At 36.8% G+C, this 19,436-nt stretch overlaps 2 protein-coding genes across 4 annotated transcripts in view; one reads left to right on the top strand and one right to left on the bottom strand.

The window, feature by feature from the left end:
- The window catches only part of LOC134799893 (protein sex-lethal-like), a 42,506-nt gene extending 41,415 nt beyond the window's left edge, over positions 1 to 1,091 (bottom strand). For 2 of the 3 annotated variants that reach the window (XM_063772326.1, XM_063772328.1), the window contains exon 1: positions 964 to 1,091. The gene's annotated coding sequence lies outside the window, so the exon portion shown is untranslated. Of the gene's footprint in view, positions 1 to 959 lie in introns of all 3 variants that reach the window. The other variant, XM_063772327.1, reaches the window with a different exon arrangement.
- A 2,008-nt stretch (positions 1,092 to 3,099) lies between these two features.
- Positions 3,100 to 19,436, top strand: part of LOC134799865 (uncharacterized) — a 56,215-nt gene continuing 39,878 nt past the window's right edge. Inside the window, exons 1-2 of the mRNA XM_063772271.1 lie at positions 3,100 to 3,291; positions 4,017 to 4,177. Coding sequence (XP_063628341.1) covers positions 4,035 to 4,177 — 143 coding nt within the window. The 5' untranslated portion in view covers positions 3,100 to 3,291; positions 4,017 to 4,034. The remainder of the gene's footprint in view (positions 3,292 to 4,016; positions 4,178 to 19,436) is intronic.

Below are 19,436 nucleotides of genomic sequence, written 5' to 3'. Positions count from 1 at the left end.
AGCTAAATAACTCTTAAGTTATTTGTCTGAAATATTGCAAAGCATATAGCTCCGCCCTCAACCCAAATCAATCTATAAGCTGCCAATTCCATCGTAATATCATATTTAGGTCGGGTTAGGTAATTTTTATAACTTGGGGTAAGTTGATAACTTGCTGTAGATATTATTACTGTTATTATGGAAATGTCTCAAAGTCTGGCCAACTATGTTTATACTGTTATATGTAGTAATTAAAAAAAAAATACATTAACCACCTAAGCCACACAAATGAAAAATGCAAAATTTGCCACTGAGAGAGAGAGTTGATTTTGCATTGTCCATAAACTGAACGAACAAAGCAAAAGCAACTCTGTTCCAATTGAATATGATTTAAATTACCTTGAACTGAATAAGTACTATAGGGCCTTAGGAGGTTAAATACCCCCCCAGAAAGAAGGATGTTCCAATATATTTGCCCTATTTGGCCACTACTAACTATTTAATGCTGACTATTATATAGAATGAGGTATTCTAATAATATGATATATGATCATATATAACTTCTCGAAATTTTACTTTTTTAGCAGCATATCTGATGCAATTATTTTTGCTTGAACATCTAAATTAGATGTTCAAACAGTTTTTCTTTACGAGTCACTGAGCCATATGATATATTCTTGGTATTTTAATTAAATCTTTATCTGGCACTAAACTTTTTTTGAATACCTAGCTTAGAAACCTACAAATATTTATTTTGTTATCAATGGTAAAATACACAATTAATGTTTATGCCACAAGCAGGAACCTTACTGCAAATTGTGCATTCTGTTTAGTATTTTTATATATACATGTTTCTTACAATTGTAAAACGGATAAATGCTTGAAATATTTATATTTACTTATTATGTTTCAATATTACAAATGAGTTATCACTGCCTGTATATTGGATAAATCATTTACATAACAATGAAGATTTATACTCACGTTTAATAATATAACAAATAACTATAATCGCCTTATTTCTTGATGCTACAGTAACAATCTTGTTAGCAAATTTACGCAAATTCTTTACTTGCGATGGACGATTTTTCGTGACAGTTGTTGCAGGCAGAGAGAGGTGTCCCGAAATGAAAATACCCTAAAATATTTACTATTTTTATAAATTTCAATTGATGAACATTCAATAAGAACATTATAAATAAAATGAAATGCTAAGTAAAAATCAAGGAACAAAAGAAAAATAGTATTATCAATATTCGATAACCAGATTCCTCAAAGTTAAAGAACTTTGGAGAAATTGAAAAATCTTGAAGTGCCAAATATTTATATTTAGCTGTTAGCTGGTAGATTGTCCCATATTCATAAACATGCCATCGGGTTCAGTAAATAAATATTACAGCAATTTTCAAGTAACAATGTTTTATGATTTATTTACCCAAACAGCTTGGTAAGTTTTCAAAAAATGGCAACTCTAATATCCCAGTTGTCAATTTCCAGATTTGCCAACTGCCAACAACTGCAATTTTTGACACAGAGAGTTGCGTTTTGTTATAACTTTTTCATAGGCGCGCAACAGAAGGTTAGCGCTTGAAGGTCCATCCAGACGGGATGATCAAATTGACAAATTTGATCAAAAAATAAATTGGCGTCAATATATAGATGGTCAAGCAAATCTTGTCAGTAGAAAAAGGCGCGAAATTCAAATTTTCTATGGGACGATATCCTTTCGCGCCTACATTTTTCAAATTTCTACTGACAAGATCTGCTTGTCCCAGTATATTTTTGCGTCTCCACCACACCATCTAATTTTTAAATTTGAAAACTATCTGGTCTGGACGGGCCTTAATACATCTTACTTATGAAGCTTCATACACCGTACTATGGCCGTAACACACTATCGCACCGCACCAAGGTCATTGTGCGACGCACCGATAAGTAAGAGCGAGAAAGAGATATCGCTTTCTCGCTCTTACTTATGGGTGCGTCGCACAATTACCTTGGTGCGGTGCGATAGTGTGTTATCACTTTAATAGTTTGGCCCAGGACTGTCTCATTTCAAACAGACAGAGAGAATGTGGAGAGAATCATACTTTCTTTGTCATTTGCTAGTAAACTGGGATGAGTGTAGTTTTCTATGTTTTTACTTACTGACAGAATGTGTTTGCCAGCAATTGCCACACTATAATTAAATTTAATAAAGTTACTTTTGCTCCAATTAAGGCGTAATAATTAGAGTAAGAAAGATATAGCCTGTCAAACAAGTTTGTCAGTAGCAAAAGGCGCGAAATTCAAATATTCTATCGGACGATTACCCTTCGCGCCTACATTTTTTAAATTTGCCGAACCGGTTCGAAAGACACCTTCGATTTTCGGGGTTATAACACAGTTACATGACTGAATTCTGTAAAGTGTGTAAAGCACTTTACCAAATTTGTACAGCGTTTTTGATAGCACACGCTACGCTATGCAAGTGTTATTTTAAACGTCAAACTTCAATGAAATTATGATGTTTTAATAACATGTCTTGTACCTACATTCTATGATGTAAAAATCGCTGCAGACTTGCAGAGTTATCTTGGTGGACTTAATGGATGATTAAATCAACCAATATGATCCGGAAAAATCTACACAATATAATCACCAATTTTAAATTTATGGTGAGATTTGAGCGCTCTAAATAAAAAAATACCCTCAAACGCCCATACTAGCGTCGAAAATTGGCATTATTGTGTCCCATCTCCATTTAATCGGTCAAAATCTTAAAATCGAATCAAGTGGGATCTGCGAGCAAATTTCATTTTTGCATCCAAACCACCTGATTTGATCGGGCAATTTAATCAGATTGGGCGAAAATTGTCCTGACTGGATTGGCCTTTTAAGCAGTGCAGTGTTTATTTTAGGGGGTTTAAGGCCGTAGCACACTATCGCACCGCACCAAGGTCATTGTGCGACGCACCCATAAGTAAGAGCGAGAAAGCGATATCTCTTTCTCGCTCTTACTTATCGGTGCATCGCACAATGACCTTGGTGCGGTACGATAGTGTGTTATCACTATTACGTTCACGGCTCGTGGCTCGCAGTTAGCTTAACAAAACGCAATCTGGTTGTTCGATTTCCGCTTGTTTTTTCACTGACACATTTCCGGAGGCCATTTTGTAATATCTTCTCGTTTAGGTGTGAACGCAAGGCAAAATTGCAAACAAATACTTATCCGCTGATTATAAGATATACGTATGTGATTTAGTTAGTGAACTTGTGTGTAAAATGATTTTGTAATTTCGTGTTTGGATTGGCAGTCTTAGTTTTTACTAGGTAAGTACGTGACAATCGGCCATGGCGTCTTTTTAACCAAGAGCGTCCGTATATTATATCAGTGTAATCAATTACGGTCCAGATATATGGTTATTCAGGAATAATTCTGTACTTGATTGTACGTAGTTTTCTTACTAACCATGTAGAAAATCGCTGATGCTCTATTTTCTTAGCCTTATCGATTTTGCAATAGGTACTCGTCAAAACTCACGGCCGTAAAATTTGTTACATAAAATGAAACCTAATGAAATGAACATTTTATCGCAAGAAACGATTTAGGCTGCATGGCAATGACTGTTGTATTTGTGTTACGCAAAGTGACTTGCTGGTGGTGATAGGACCTTTAATAATCCAGTTTAATCTACAGTAGGTATCGGCATAGTAACTGGATAACGATGTTTCTGCTAATTACCACTCAAAGGTATTCAAACTATATACAATAAGCATAATTATATCTAATACATTTAAAAGTAACTTTACCTACCTAGTAGTTTCTACCTAAGAAATGTCGAATCCTATATAAATACTAATTTATACAAGTTTCAATTCAGCAAAAGCAGTATTTAATACCTACAAACTGGAAAAAATGAGCTAAAGAATCATCATTGATCATGGTATAAAAAAAACCTTATATTTAAAGTTCTATGTAAAAATTGTCTTATGCTGTTTGTCTAAGACTGAGTATACAAATTAGAAAATGGACGGGCTGTTTCAACTTTTTCTAGGTACAGGAAAGAGCAGCCATGAGTGTCATCATAAGACTACAGAACCTTCCCTGGTCCGCAAATGCGCTGGACATTAGGAATTTCTTTCGGGGCCTCTCGATTCCAGAAGGCGGAGTGCACATCGTAGGCGGCGAACTTGGAGACGCGTTCATTGCCTTCAGGTAGCTATATCGTAATCTTCACAAACTAGATCTCATGGAAATATTTTCCTTGGATATGTTTCACTGAAAATATTCCAAATATTTTGATCCTAAAGTACCTATAATATTAAGTAGTTGTAAGCATATTATATTTATACACATGGTAATTTTAATAAATGAAAAAGACTTCCCGTTATCAGAGGTTTTTACAAATTGAATCAACCATGAAATTTCAACCCTTTACATTCAATATTTATCAGATGGTTATTTATGATAACATATCAATTCTAGTAGGCAAGAAAGAACAATAATGCTTATTCATTAGAGTAATATAGTCACACATTAACCGTTTCTGTGCAGATGGCACGACTGGCGTGTCATCAATGTTTTAACGTGTGGCGTGTGACACGACAGGCGTGTCATCAATGTTTTAACGTGTGGCGTGTGACACGACAGGCGTGCCATCATATTCTATGGCGTAAGGCACGCCTGTCGTGTCATGCCGCCACAGCCAAAAGTTTTCAAAAATGCAAGACGCAATGAACCGGTTAAGTGATTTTTTTTATTCTCTTCTCACTTTTCTTATGATAGCCATAAGAAATGTTAGTTACAACCTCTAAGTTATTACTAATATTGCTTATTTGAGCTATTTCATGAGAACTGTAATGATATAGGTGCCAGCTTATTATATGTATTTTATATAAACACTATAGCCCTATAGCTAATACAAATTCATAACAGGTTATCCTCTTTCTAAGGACTAAATAACCAAAATCAGACCCTTAAGGTAGTTATATTATTTTACCAATTATTATACAAATGGAATGAAACAAACTTGGAAGGTTGGAATAGAGTATTCATAGTTCTACTTGATACCTGCGACTTGCAACAGTACTTAGTAGTAGAGAAGCAGTGCGGTTCTTCCAGGATTTCACAGATTGGTTGGTATTCAATTGTTTTTTCTTGTAAGCATCTTAACACTTTCTGTGCCGGGCATGCCGTCCAGTACAAAATGAACACATATGAGTTCTTACGTGTTAATTTAGCCATTGAGAAGAGTTCGGGAACTACCTACAAATTTAGTTGTGCTTTTCCTTCATCTATCTGGTAAGTATTTCTGATACATATTTAAATCTTCATTGTTTGAGGAGATTTGCTGAATTTCACTTAATTATTTATTTTACCTAGGATTGCTAGGAAGTTGTTTAATATGAATTTCTTTAAGAATTCAATGTAAGTGTAGGTCTTAATTAAATTACAAAAACAAATTTAACAATGTAATCATGAATTTTATAAAATCTTTTACTCTGCTGCACATCACAGAGTAACATTAATTCACTGAATAAAAAGAAAATTGCACGGAGCTGTGTATAATACTATAATTATTAAATATGAAAAACTAATGTCATTTTATCAGGGGCATAGGTCTTCATAAACTGTATGAACAATTTCTTATGCATTTGATGCCTTGTTGATTTTATTTATACTTATACCTGGTACTGTATAAGTAATTTTCATTCTTGTGGGTACATAATATTTTATTATTAGGTACATTTAATGTTCAAAAGTCTCAGTAATACACAGAACAATTGGATAAACCTGTATTTATTCTGCATTAACTGCACTTTAAAGTAGAGATTTAATAATGACTATAACAAAGAAATATAAACATAATAAAAGATAATAAGTCGGTATTATCTATAAATTTATTATTGATATTAAAACAATTTCAACCAATAACAAGCAGGTCGTAAGAAACTATCTAACAGGAATAACAGGATTTATATTATTATTATTTTTACTGACCATGAGGCGATATCGTGACAATCTGCTACGACGAATATTACCTACCTCTACCTAAGGCAGTTATTACACTGGCACCACATCCGGAAACCACATCACGGCCTCATGACAATTGTACATCGACAAACACTGAACGAAAAGTACAGATGTAGGTAGTGCATAATTATTTTCCATCGTATTTTCTCGGAAACGTTCGTATTTGTCATGCTACTTCAATCAACCTCAGTACTTTTTGTACTGAGACTAACTGAAATAGCATGATTCGTTCGTGCGTGTTTCCGTGAAAATACGATGGAAAATAATTATGCACTACATCTATAATAATGTATCGGGATGACAGATACTACGAAAAGTCACGTGATTCCATACAATTTATAATTTTTTTATTGGCGATTTCTATCAAAGAATGTCACCTTGGCTAGGCTCCCTGAAGGCGAACACACTAAAATTGACAAGAGTACTTATCCTTTTATTAAATATTACCCAACACATGGGTACTACATTACAACATTACGCAAAGCGCAGGAAAATAATTTACGTATAATGGTCTCTCCAAATATATCGACGCGGAATCGGCAAAAGCCGACAGAAAAAAACCTTTATGTCTGCGCAATAAGAGCGAAAAAGGCATCGGCGCGTTGGCAGGCGTCGGCCGATGCGAGCCGAGCCGAATGACGACTTTTCGCTCTTATTCCGGAGACATGAAGGTTTTTTCTATCGGCTTTTGCCGATTCCGCGGCGATATTTTTGGGGAGACCCTTAACTGTCATAGAACGCTTAGTTTTATTGATATTATACATATTAGTTACTTTTATAAGTCTAGTGAAATCGTTATCTTATCTTCAACCCAGCGTCGCAATCGTTAACCCAGCAGCATCGGACTTTGATTCCTTTTTTTTTTTCTAAAATGGCAAACTTTCTACTATATCGTACAAAAACTAATTTTAGTCTCAGTCGTATAAAGATCCATTAGTCAGACCTTTTTTCACGCATTTGGGCTACGGCGTAGCACTTAACCCTTTGAACGCTTTACGGTATAAACAACAACGACACTTGCACGCCAAGGTCACGGGCGCAAGCGAGCTAATGTAAACCTTAAGTGTGAAGGTTACTTTAAGTTGTCCATGGAGGTGTCCTTGGCGTTCAAAAGGTTAACGATACTTGAGAGAGTTACTTGCTGGTGTGTGTAAGGTCAACGAACGGATCTTTATTAAAAGAAAGAGATTTTATAAGTGATAGAAATGGCAATTCTTAAAACATGCTTCATATCGTTAATGAACAGTGTATACAGGAGTGGGCCTAATATGGACCCCTGGATAACCCTTGATGTGACTAATTTGCGCTATGATGTGAAATCATTGACTACAACAATTTTAGACCTATTTGAGAGGTACGAAACAAACTATCGCAGAAGGTTACCGCGGTAACCATTGAACGCAAGCTTTTTAAGAAGGAGCAGGTGGTCAACTTTATCGAAAGCTTTCCTAAAATCGGTAAATATCTACCTGCTTTCTCTTATCCATAGACTCGAATAGTAGGTTAGTGTAGGCTAAAAGGTTTGTTACTGTTGAATGTTGATCTGTTTCTCATGAATTCATGTTGCTCCGACAAGATAGAAGTTCAAGATCAGCAAACATTTGATCATGAACAAGCCAATAATATTTTGGAATACAAGACGGCACAGAAATATTGGCATATTTGTTGGCTAGCTGAGTTAGCCAGGCGACTGACTTTTACCTGACACTCACCTACCGGAAATTGATTAAGAGATGACCTCTCGTACGTTTACACACAATGCAGAACGGAAAAATATCAACCCAAAATATTTTTGCAGCCAGGTAGGCAGGTACTTTTCTGTCAGAACAAGTCTTCATAAGGTAAAAAAAAACCACTAATTCTTTCGAAAGAACAGCTGTGGGTATCTCTAATAAAACAGAACTAGGTATAAAGTATATAAACAACGGATTAAAACTGATACTATTTTACAATGGCGAATATTAGAAAAGAACGCTCAAATCTAGCAAATATTACTCGTTTGATATTATATGTATGACGAACGGAACTGGCATGCAAGCTCACTTGTGGAGGCGAATGGAATGAAACGCAGAAAGAGGAGAGCATTTTTGAGTTTATTCTATAGATTTCCTAAATTCTTAAACTATTAGGTTTATTTTTGCTAGTTATCTCAGATACTAGTTGTTGGATGGTGAGTACATCGGCAGGCGTATTTTACGTTCTTTGAAACCTTAGATAATATTAAAAATGTGAAAGGAATGAGTAAAATAAGATAACATGTTTTATAATCTCTTTATAATAGCACCGTCTTTAATACCCTACAATTGGCAAATAACCTTGCTTCTCGTTTGTCTCAAAACAGTCAAGTTTAGAGTTAAAACATGTACCTACACTCAGGCACACCACCGCTCATAACTTGAGTAAGTTTAAGTATATAAATGGAGGCTTAACTACCAAGAATCTTCTGAAAAAAAAGTCAATTTCCAAACAGCAACTTCCGGGATCCAATTATGTACGATTTCAAAAACCGCTGCCACTTTTTCTGCTGCAAATATATCTAGTAGATAATAATAGGTTTCCATATACTTAGTTCACAAATTGTCTCAATGTAAGTCGGAGAAACGATGTACCCATTCCTTTTTTTGATTACCAGTACCTAGCATGTAGGTAATATTTATGTGTACCGTAGTTTAAAAATCATCAACTGTAGGTGAACAGCCTCATTAAAATTCTTTGGAAGATAAGTCATTGATGAATTACCTAATTATGTAATAAGACTTTCAAAGCACATGCTGAGAAGCAAATATACTGAATGAGAATGACTGTTTCTTTCTATGGTGTAGTACTATTAGTTATTCTGTGCTATGGCGGTTTTATGCTCGTTGCGACGTTCGGACCAATTCCTCTCCTACAGGCAGATATTCGAAAGTCATAAAGCCCACTCGTATTGCAGCAGTCATCATATCCCATCTCAAGCAGGAGTGCGGGTTACACCAGCATATGCGGCTTAGCATGCGGGGCTTGTGTGTCGAAGCGGGAGCGCTGCCGGAAAAAAACATCCATCTCTTAATTACATCTAAGCCTATTGCTTACATTAGTTCCCTTGGTAAATCAAAGAATTATGACTATCATTGTCATTTTATCTTTGTTTTATTAAGGGCACATTTGAAATCTTGTGAGCCGAAGAGGGAGAGCCCCATTCTGGTTCATAGGCTAGGTAAGGTGGTCAAAGCTTCCGGCAAAACTACCTACGCATCGATTGAAAAATCGAAACTGCTTGCTGTACCACAATCTGCATCTGCGAGAAAATATTTTTTTTTCATGTAGTAAAAAGCACCTACATCTTCTTGGTCCTCGATATGATAGCGTCTAGAGAAGATAATAATTTCCACCGTAAGGACGATGTTGCTGGAATAACGCTTCGTATTGCTTCAATTATTTTTAAACATTTTCGGAATCCTATTTTTCGCTAGTGAATGAAACACGTAAAAAAAAGAACAGGATTTATGACGATTAACTTGAGTGAAAACCTAGGACCAGTCTTAAAATAAGAAATCTCCTTAGCCTGTATTTCCAGGAGAAGAATCTCCAATGTTTCAAATCCCTGAGGGTTTAGGGGCATTCGGTTAATATGGTCATTTACATTAACGCGAGCTCTGATGTCTGATAGAATAGAAGGGACCTAAGTCAATAGCGTCAAGTTCTACTACCTACTACATTTTCTTGTTAGAAAAGAAAAACAACTATCGCGCATGAATCAGTTAAAATCCTTAACACTCATAGGCCAAAACATTTTGAATTCTCTTTTACACGAGATCTTAGTTCCAGCGTAATCACTACAACGACACAAACTAATCGGCCAGCAGAGCTGAAGACCAATGTTTAGGATAACTTGGTAAACGGCATAATTTCGAAAATCGCAAATATCTACTTAAACTAGAAGTACACCTTCGACACAGTGGAGCAGAGCGCATCTTCGCGGGGTTATTTCGTTTACCTTATTGCAGGACACTTAGGCACTCTCAAAATTTCAAACTGAATTTGAAAACTACGCGCGTTGGTTATTGCCGTTCTTTGATCAGTGGGTGCACGAATTCTGCTAATAAATATATGTGACGTCCCACGGTCAAAGGTACCTTATGGCGGGTATGGAGTTATGCATACCCCAGTAATCTACAATAAATAAGCTATCGATAACACAAAAGATCAACCTTCTAGGTTGCGTAGTTACAGAGATATGATTTTTTGAAAATAATGTTGTGAAATGAGCAACTTTACGATAGAGAAGTTTTAAGTTTAACCGCCTAAAAAACTATGTTCCTGAAGTAAGTTACATAGTTGACTACAAATAATAATGCCTTATATATCTGAGATTAAAAAAATATTGCGACTTGTTCTGTAATGCAAATAGAAACTTTTGATATCGACTGATTTATGTGTATACTAACCAATCTCTTGAAAATAAAGTTTTATTTCATTTTCACGATTGATTGCAATGAGCTCTCAAGATTTAAATTTTATCTATTAGAAAACGACACTGACAGACAGTTTAAGCAAAAAACAATACCGATTTAGAGGTGAAAATGTATTTTCTGACTTTTTCATATAAAATCACAAAATTGAATATTTTTACTTTTAATGTGACACACAATCAATTTTTCTGAGCACATATGAAAGAAATTCTGTCATTCAAATGAAATAAATCCTAAAACCCCAACTAAATACTATATTTAACCCCTTATGCCACTTTAAACTTACATAACAATAACAGTATTTGCTCCATACATTTACGAAAAGGTACCTTATGGAAATAAATCTAATAATACATCACTACAAAATATCAATCATATTATAGTTTATCTTTTATGAATAGAAAATATTAATTTACATTAAACTGCCCCCAATTTAATTAGTTCTTCGTCATAATAATCTTAAAAAAGACCAATAATTTGTATGTAATGAAAAGGTACCTTGTGGTCAAGTTACATGATGAGGCATGATGATGATGGAACAGTTAGGATAAACTAATAATATTTTGGGGTTAAGATGGTATAAATCGTCTATTTCTTATCAATAATATATTTCGGTTGCTATTGAAGATAAGCGGCATTGAGGCTCAATGACCTCAGATATTCCATAAGGTAATGCGTCGGGTATTGGCATTTTTCAGCAAACCAATGGCTGATTTACTGCATGCGACCAAACCAAATGAAGATTATTCTAGTTAAGAAAGACTTGACGAGAGTAACTTTGGTATAATAGCAGTCTACTTGGATTTGTGATGTCGGTCTATGTACGGTTATAATATTTGCGAGGCGCCCCAACCAGAACTGAAATTATCAAATTAGTTTTGCAGAATGCTAATACAGTTCTCTACCAAACTTCTTTTCCCGTATTGACTAGTTTTTTTGGGAATTTTCAATCTTTTTTCCATAAGGTACCTTTTCTACTAAACTCTGAGACGACATTACTAGGCTTATAACTAACTTATAACAAAAATAAAAACAGGTAAACAAACGTTACGCATTAAGGTTTCAGATCACACAATAAAAAAAAATTGAGCATTTTTTCACCTCTTTACAAAACATTTAATATCTCCGAAACTAGAAACCCTCATAAGGTACCTTTTCCCGTGGAACGTCACATATTTATATTAAGTAGCAAACACTACTATATAAATTATGCTGCTCTACGATTCCTGCCCCGGGCACTGATGGATTTGATCACTTTTTATCTCTACTAATTCGTTGATTTATCCTGCCTCGACGGGCTCATATCTGTCTGGAGTCTGAATCCGCGAGACGACGCCGCAGACGCCGACCAAATCAAAACCGAAAAGACTTAAAACGTGTAGTGCGCAAAGGGTACTATTCCATGTAGGCAACCTTCTGTCAACCAGTGGTGAATGAGGACGGGTCAACGGGGCCGATCAACCTACTGAAGAAACACCAAGTTTGACATTTATCGCAAAGTTCCTACCAAATTATATCTGCGATGTCCGCAACAGTCTGCTCTTCATTTGTTAAATGTGGAGTATAAAGAACCGGAACTCTGCTATTTACATTTGTAATTTTGAAAAGTACGCGCCAGCCAGGCGTCCTTTTAATGTAGGTAAATATTCAATACTAATGCGCTGTGTAAATAGTATGATTTAACAGCAACAGTATGCGGATTGGACATAAACCAAGGATCTCATCACATGGATCCCAGCTTGTTGAGCTGGTCACATTTTAGTAGGTACACTTGTTAGCTTTCACTAAGTCTTCGACTTCACCTTAATTTTAGATTTCGCCGTCGATTACACCAAAGGGTCATCGTTAGTCGTCTTTGCATCTACGCTGTACTGTATTACTTATTAGGTTGCTTATCCATTTGGATCCACTCAATGTCATGGAATCGCCACTGATGCTGGAACTGCCATTGGAAATTCGACGTGAAACCGCTGCTGCCTGCATGGGTTGCGTTTTCCTTTACATAATAATATGATACGGCTGCTGAAAGTTGTACGTACCGTACCAGTACCACAACAGAAAGGAAAAAGGTACAGAGACACATACTTTAGTAGGTATGCTTTATCAGTAGTTGTGAGTTGCGGCACAACCTTCACTGTACACTGTATATGCTTTGTTAGCACCAATATTCAGGGTTTCGTTAAAGTAGGTAGTAGATACAAATTTTCGTTATTGATGACACTTTTCGGAAACTTAAGATTTGGCGATCAAACTGAGTGGTGCGTGAAACCGGAAAGTCATCAGATATTGAGGATTATTACTTATTAGGTTGAGAAATCTCTTTGGCCAGAGTCCTGCATGCGAAGCGACATGATATGGATGCGATGGACGCGATTATTTTAAGTCATTTGCCCATCAATATTGGAAAACCCTCAGAATTGTCTACTACTAAGTACTACCTTAAACGTACCCCAGAAATCTGCGGTAACCAATACGCTCCAAGTCTTTTGAAACACTGAATAGGTATACAGAGTTGAGGCTCTTCATATTCAGACACCTGCAGGGTCTATTCTTTAGATTAATTAACTTAGCCCCTTAGCCCAGCCGATTTTGGAATTAACAGCGGTAATGCCGGTAATCTGTAAAAAATGATGAAATGCTATTTTTAAATACTTACGAGCCATAGAAATTGAGAGATAGTGACAATCATTCTTATTTTATTAGTAGAATGTAAATGCCTTGTATAAATATAGGGAATAGTATTGAAGAGAGCGATACCCTTTTCAGTGGTAGAGGCGAAAGTCATGAAGATCATAGCCCAAGGGGTTTGGCATCTGGGTATTGACTGCCGACTACTCATACTCAGTGACAAACGCCCGCCAGCAAGTTCTTTCTGTACTACTGACACTACGGTCTTTCGATTGAAGTGAAAAAACGTATTTATAATTATAAAGTTCATGCAAAAATAGCGTAGGCATGTGATTGTAATCGACTACTCGCCTTACCTGCCACCAAACTACGACCCGAATTCGTTTCATTTATGAACGCCTAACTTTTGGAATAAAGGGATATACTGCCGTATTCGATCTTCAAGATATTCACAAGAGACGACACGTAATACTAGATCCATTCTAGATACGTTATAGTTTAGATATCAACTAGTTCTCTTTTGCAGCCCAATTCGGGCAACCAATGTCTCTTTTACGTTAGATAGAGTAAGATATGAATTAGATCTCTAAGTCATATCCTGTGGAAATCGTTCAAGTGTATCTCCAGAATCGCGCAAATGTCAAATTTGACAGGTTAGATCTTAAACATATCGTTATCGTATCTTGGTGATGTCTAAAAGATATCTAATAGATATATATTTCAAAATCCGAATCGGGCCTTCAGCCAGCACTTTTACTGGTCCTGGGGGCCAATATTTGAGATTCGAGAGCTTGAAATAGAAGGCGAGTTGAGCGTCAGGATGGCGGGTGGACCTCAGCAAATTTGAACGAAATATTTTTAAACATATTGTACCTTCGGTACGGGTTGTTACCACCAAGTTGTTACCAGTGGTAACTACTGGGAATAAAAATTCCCAGCAAATCGAGTTAGTGGTAACTACTAAGAATTAGTTCGTAGTCGTTCGTTGAGTTAGCTCAACTCGCCTTCTATTTCAAGATTTTCAAGCTCTCGAATCTCAAATATTGGCCCCCAGGACCAGTAAAAGTGCTGGCTGAAACCCTTATTCCAAAAGTTGGGCGTTCACAAATGAAACGAATTCGGGTCGTAATTTGGTGGCAATGAATGTTATATTACGGTCCGTGGTTTTTACTCTTCCTTAAAACTGTCTGAGAACGGATAACAATCAACAGGATAGTAGTTTCACTTGATTTAGAAATAGTCATTTCTTTGTAGAAGGACCACTACTGCTATGGTGACGTGTGTGGTATACTGGTATTTCATTTCGTCTGCTTGACTGACTGCTTCCAAAGAGACTGGATTACCTACTCGACTACAGGCACTGGTTTCCTCGTTGTAACATAACATACCTATCTCTAGTCATTAAATTATAGAAAATGTCAACGCGAGAAACAGACAACGTATTGAAGGGTCGATAGCTCGAGAGATTGTATAGTACTGTAGGTACTCTGTTTCGGGAAAACAAGCTAACACCCTAATTATAGTAGAGAAAGTACCTAAGTACAGAAATGCATGAATGAAAATCTTTATTTTCATGCAACTATTGGCCCATAGATAAATACCTTAAAACTAGCATACATATTATTATAAAATATATCTTAAAACTAAAAGGCACAACGACGCAGTTCGCAACCCCGCAGTGTCTGGGAGCCGGCCGCGGAACCGTCGGAACTTGACTCTTCGGCTAAAACTCCTCCTTGGTGAAGGTCGCTAAATGTTCAGTCGGAACGCTCAGCACAAAAGTATTAAAATTCACACTGTGTCGAGATTCCAATTTCACGACCCTTAGGATGAATCTGGACTTGTCTCGTATTTTACGATGTCATCGACGTTCGTAAGATAGTGTAATCGAGACAGCGTCGTCGTCTGCATGTAGCAGGTATGCAGATTTGTCTAACGCCGGATTATTTGCCAGATTTGTCGGTGACGCCGGTTGCCACTGGGCTACCCTCCACAAAAGAAGGGGGACAGGCAGCTCCGGCGGGCCAGCCTCGAAAATCGAAGTTCGCAAATAGCGGGCATCTATTTCTGTCATTCTTATTACGCCTTCATTGGAGTAAAAGAGAAATATCGCCGCAATTTGTGAATTTCGGTTTTCGCGGTAAGCCCCCTGTTTACGCTCGGTCTCTACCTACATGTAGGTAGCTAACAGGTCAAGTTCGGTACCTATAATTTTCGCATACCTAAATTATAGACGAGGAATTCATTTATGAAATAATCGTTTTACCTTTTCATACAAAACAATATATTCTTTCAACAAAAAATGAACTTATTATTCTTTGTCGCCATTTTGCCATCGTAATATTACAGTGAGGTGATTTTCAATAAATAAGAGTTGCACAATTTAGACTACATAATATCATCTTTCATCTGAAAAGTATCACTTCAAACAAGGCATTCATACATTTTTTTTAAATAAAAATATTAATTTGTAGTGCGCGGTGTTCGACATTCATATATTTTTAAAATAAAAATAATAACGAGTTACCTATCGTAAGCTCTAAAGTTAATTGTCCGATGTTTCATTTGCCAATATTTTCAGTTTATACATATGTCCAAAGGGAGGGGGAGGGGCATACATTTAGTAACAAATTTTACTCTAGGGGTTAGCTGCCCCTCCCCCCTGTCCCTCCTTGGCGAAGCCCTTGTGTGGAGCGGTATGAAATAAAAATATTTATTTATAACATTTAACGTCTACTTATAAGATTAAACTAATTTAATACCTACCTGCTGTAAAATAAATAAAAATACCCTCAATCTTGACACATTGGGCCCCATCGACATGATTCCGAGGATGCAGTCAGCATTTTGACCTTCAGTGGAATAAACAAACTTTTACTTTTAAGTGTCGAGTAGGCTGTATCAGTAATAGAACATAGTTATTTGTACAACAAGAGATCAAAGTTTGATATATCTTCGAGTGCTTATTTTGAGTCCCGTGCAAGCGAAAGATTCTATAATAGATCCACGAGCGTAGCGAGTGAATCTAATTTAGAATCTTGAGCGTAGTAAGGGATTCAAAAGCGCACGAGATGTAAATAACTTTGATCTCGTGTAGTACACAAAATTTTTCACCCTATTAAGCAGTGAGAACATACCTAGAGGGACAGAGATAATAGAACCCAAGTATATCGAACTTGTATTAGACCCCGCATGTTGAAATGACATTTGACTATAAAGGTCACTTGAATGTCATTTTGTCTCACTCAGTGAGCAAAATCGCATTTTGCTCACTAAGTGTGTCTCACTCAGTGAGCAAAATGCGATTTTGCTCACTGAGTGAGACAAAATGACTCAGTGAGCAAAATCGCATTTTGCTCACTGTTTTTAAGAAGCAAAGTACCCTTGTTCGAGCTGCTGAGGTGAAAAAGCAATTGTCTCATTTATAGGGTCGGTTGCACCACACAGTCTGTCAAAGATAAAACGTTCGCAAATTTTATTGTATAAGAAACTTCATAGTTAGACCGTAATAAGTCTGCAGCGATTTTGATAGCCCACGCAGTGCAAGTGTCATTTTAAACGTCAACCTTCTATGAAATTATGACGTATAAATAACACTTACACTGCGTGGGCTATCAAATCCGCTGCAGACTTTTATTGTTGCGACTATAGTTCCCTGGCTTCACTCGGGTTATTCCTACAAGTTACCATCAAGTTCTTACCAGTTGTAACTACTGGGAATTTTTCCCCACATTTTCCTACAGGTAACTACTGGGAAAATTATTCCAGTGGGAAAAAAATCCCAGTAGTTACCACTGGTAACAACTTGGTGAGAACTAGTGGGAATAAACTTCACTCCCATTCCGTTGTCACTTTGTCAGAACAGTCCTTCGATTGCCGGTGGCGGAGCTGCCGGTTGGCTACCGAAAAGAACTTCCATTCTGAGAAGAAACAAGCGAGTTTGAATACGTAGCAAATTTGCCGCCTTATTTATGAAGTCCAAATTCATGTGAGTCGCTTAACTTCGAACTCGGGTAAATCCATCTGTCAGATTATGCGATTTTGGTATTAAGAAAAGGTAATAAAGGTAGATATTTGCTGAGAGGGTCGAATGGATTTACCCGAGTTTGAAGTTAAGCGACACATATAACAGCTCATTTTGGTACCTGCCTAACTGCCCTACACGAACGCTTTTTCTCCGAAATATGAACTATATAACACACGATTTATACACATTATATATTTTACAACTCTATTAATCTCTGATTGATGTCAACTTTAGCCAGTCTTCTCCGAGACCACGGGGACAACGCCGTCCTCAAAACGTCGGGAGGTAAATCTTAAAACGTAAATACGCGATTAAGTCCCGTTGTACAATTTAATATGAACCATAAAATCGAAATTAAACTTTCGTAAGACATATTTTAAACTGTTTAGACGACAACGGTTTCACTCACTTGAATTTTTAGTCTCTATAATATTTGCCATAAGTAGGTTGGGTGGTTGGTGGTAGGTAGGTTGGTTGGTTGGTAGGTCGTTATTGGTATGAACCATATTAGGTTTGACGTCGCTTTTTGAACGGGAGTTAGTCAACGTCCTGAACCTGTGAGTCAGCCCGCCTGCAGGATCATCCTTCGGTCTTGCTAAACGGGTCTTCGCGGACCTTAATGACGAAAAACTGATTTCATACAAAATTTTATAAGCTCTTATAATAATGGAAAGTAGAAAAAAATATTAATTTGAAGACAAGTCATCTTTCCTGAAAGTATACAATCTATTTGGACCCTAAATCGGAATGCTAAAGTTAATATTCTATTGGCGCTTAAGTGATCGATCAATCCTACTATGCCTGGAAAAAGGCTAATTTACCGACCTACATATGTGACGTTTTCAACCAAAAGGTACCACATTGTCGCTTGTTAATAAGGTTGATTTCAAATTAAAGCTACATGGAAATATCGCCTTATTGACAACCGACAATAAGTAACCCTTTGGTTGAGAATGGCACATATACTTTAGGTAAAGTAAATTTTATAGGTAATGTGACAAAAAAATGCAGGAACTGCACTAGTCATTCATATTTAAGTATACAGGATTACAAAGCGACTACAAAACAGAACTAAAATTGCGTATTTTAAGCTGTGAGGGTAGGGTTGCCAGATCGAAAGGAGCTATTATCGGGAAAAAATATCAATTTTTCGGGATTTTGGGACTTAAGTCGGGAAAAATAAAACATTCAAATTAAAGTAATTGTATTAAAACAACGATATTTTACATTATTGGCACTACGTCTGCTGTTCTGCCCATAGACGTTTTTATATAAAAACCGGGCAAGTGCGAGTCGGACTCGCGCACGAAGGGTTCCGTACCATAATGCAAAAAAAAAAAACAAAAAAAAAGCAAAAAAAAAACGGTCACCCATCCAAGTACTGACCACTCCCGACGTTGCTTAACTTTGGTCAAAAATCACGTTTGTTGTATGGGAGCCCCATTTAAATCTTTATTTTATTCTGTTTTTAGTATTTGTTGTTATAGCGGCAACAGAAATACATCATCTGTGAAAATTTCAACTGTCTAGCTATCACGGTTCGTGAGATACAGCCTGGTGACAGACGGACGGACGGACGGACGGACGGACGGACGGACAGCGAAGTCTTAGTAATAGGGTCCCGTTTTACCCTTTGGGTACGGAACCCTAAAAATAGTATAAATCGTTTGAGATCTTGAACAAACAAAAAAACCTAATAAAAATCAACGCGGGTCGCTCGCTCGCTCGACGACAGTTCGGAACATGAAATTATTGTTTTATAACGTGAAGCTGTTTTTCGGGACAATTTTCACTTTGTCGGGAATCGGGAACATATGCTAAAAATCGGGAGAATCCCGCCAAATCCTGATCATCTGGCAACCCCTATGTGAGGGGGGTCTAAAATGCACGAATGGCTTCAGAAACGGATGGAACAGTCAATGACCTTTTATTTATGTAGACGTGTGACGTTCATAGTTGACAAAACTAAAATTTGATCCAACGATTTTGACAGCTTGACAGGTTGGCGTCACCCATACGACTAACTAAATATAGGTTCCGGAACCTATATTTAATGGCTCACGATCGTGCGCCTGGTACCATATCTACCTCAATTTACTTACATCTATGGGAACAGTTGTATTTTTGCTTGACTTGGCGGGCACTACTGTGCTTTCTGATTTACATCGATTAACCATTTATTTATCAGTCTGACAGTTCAAAAATGATAGAGTTAGACCAAGAAGTGTCTGCAGCGATTTTGATAGTCCACGCAGTGCAAGTGTCATATTAAACGTCAAACTTGTATGAAATTATGACGTATAAATAACACTTGCACTGCGTGGGCTATCAAAAT

This window comes from Cydia splendana, chromosome 19 (assembly GCF_910591565.1).
Source record: "Cydia splendana chromosome 19, ilCydSple1.2, whole genome shotgun sequence".
In the NCBI taxonomy this organism is placed as follows: domain Eukaryota; kingdom Metazoa; phylum Arthropoda; class Insecta; order Lepidoptera; family Tortricidae; genus Cydia; species Cydia splendana.
Note: the sequence above shows the minus strand (reverse complement) of the source record. Positions and strands in the feature narration are given on the sequence as shown.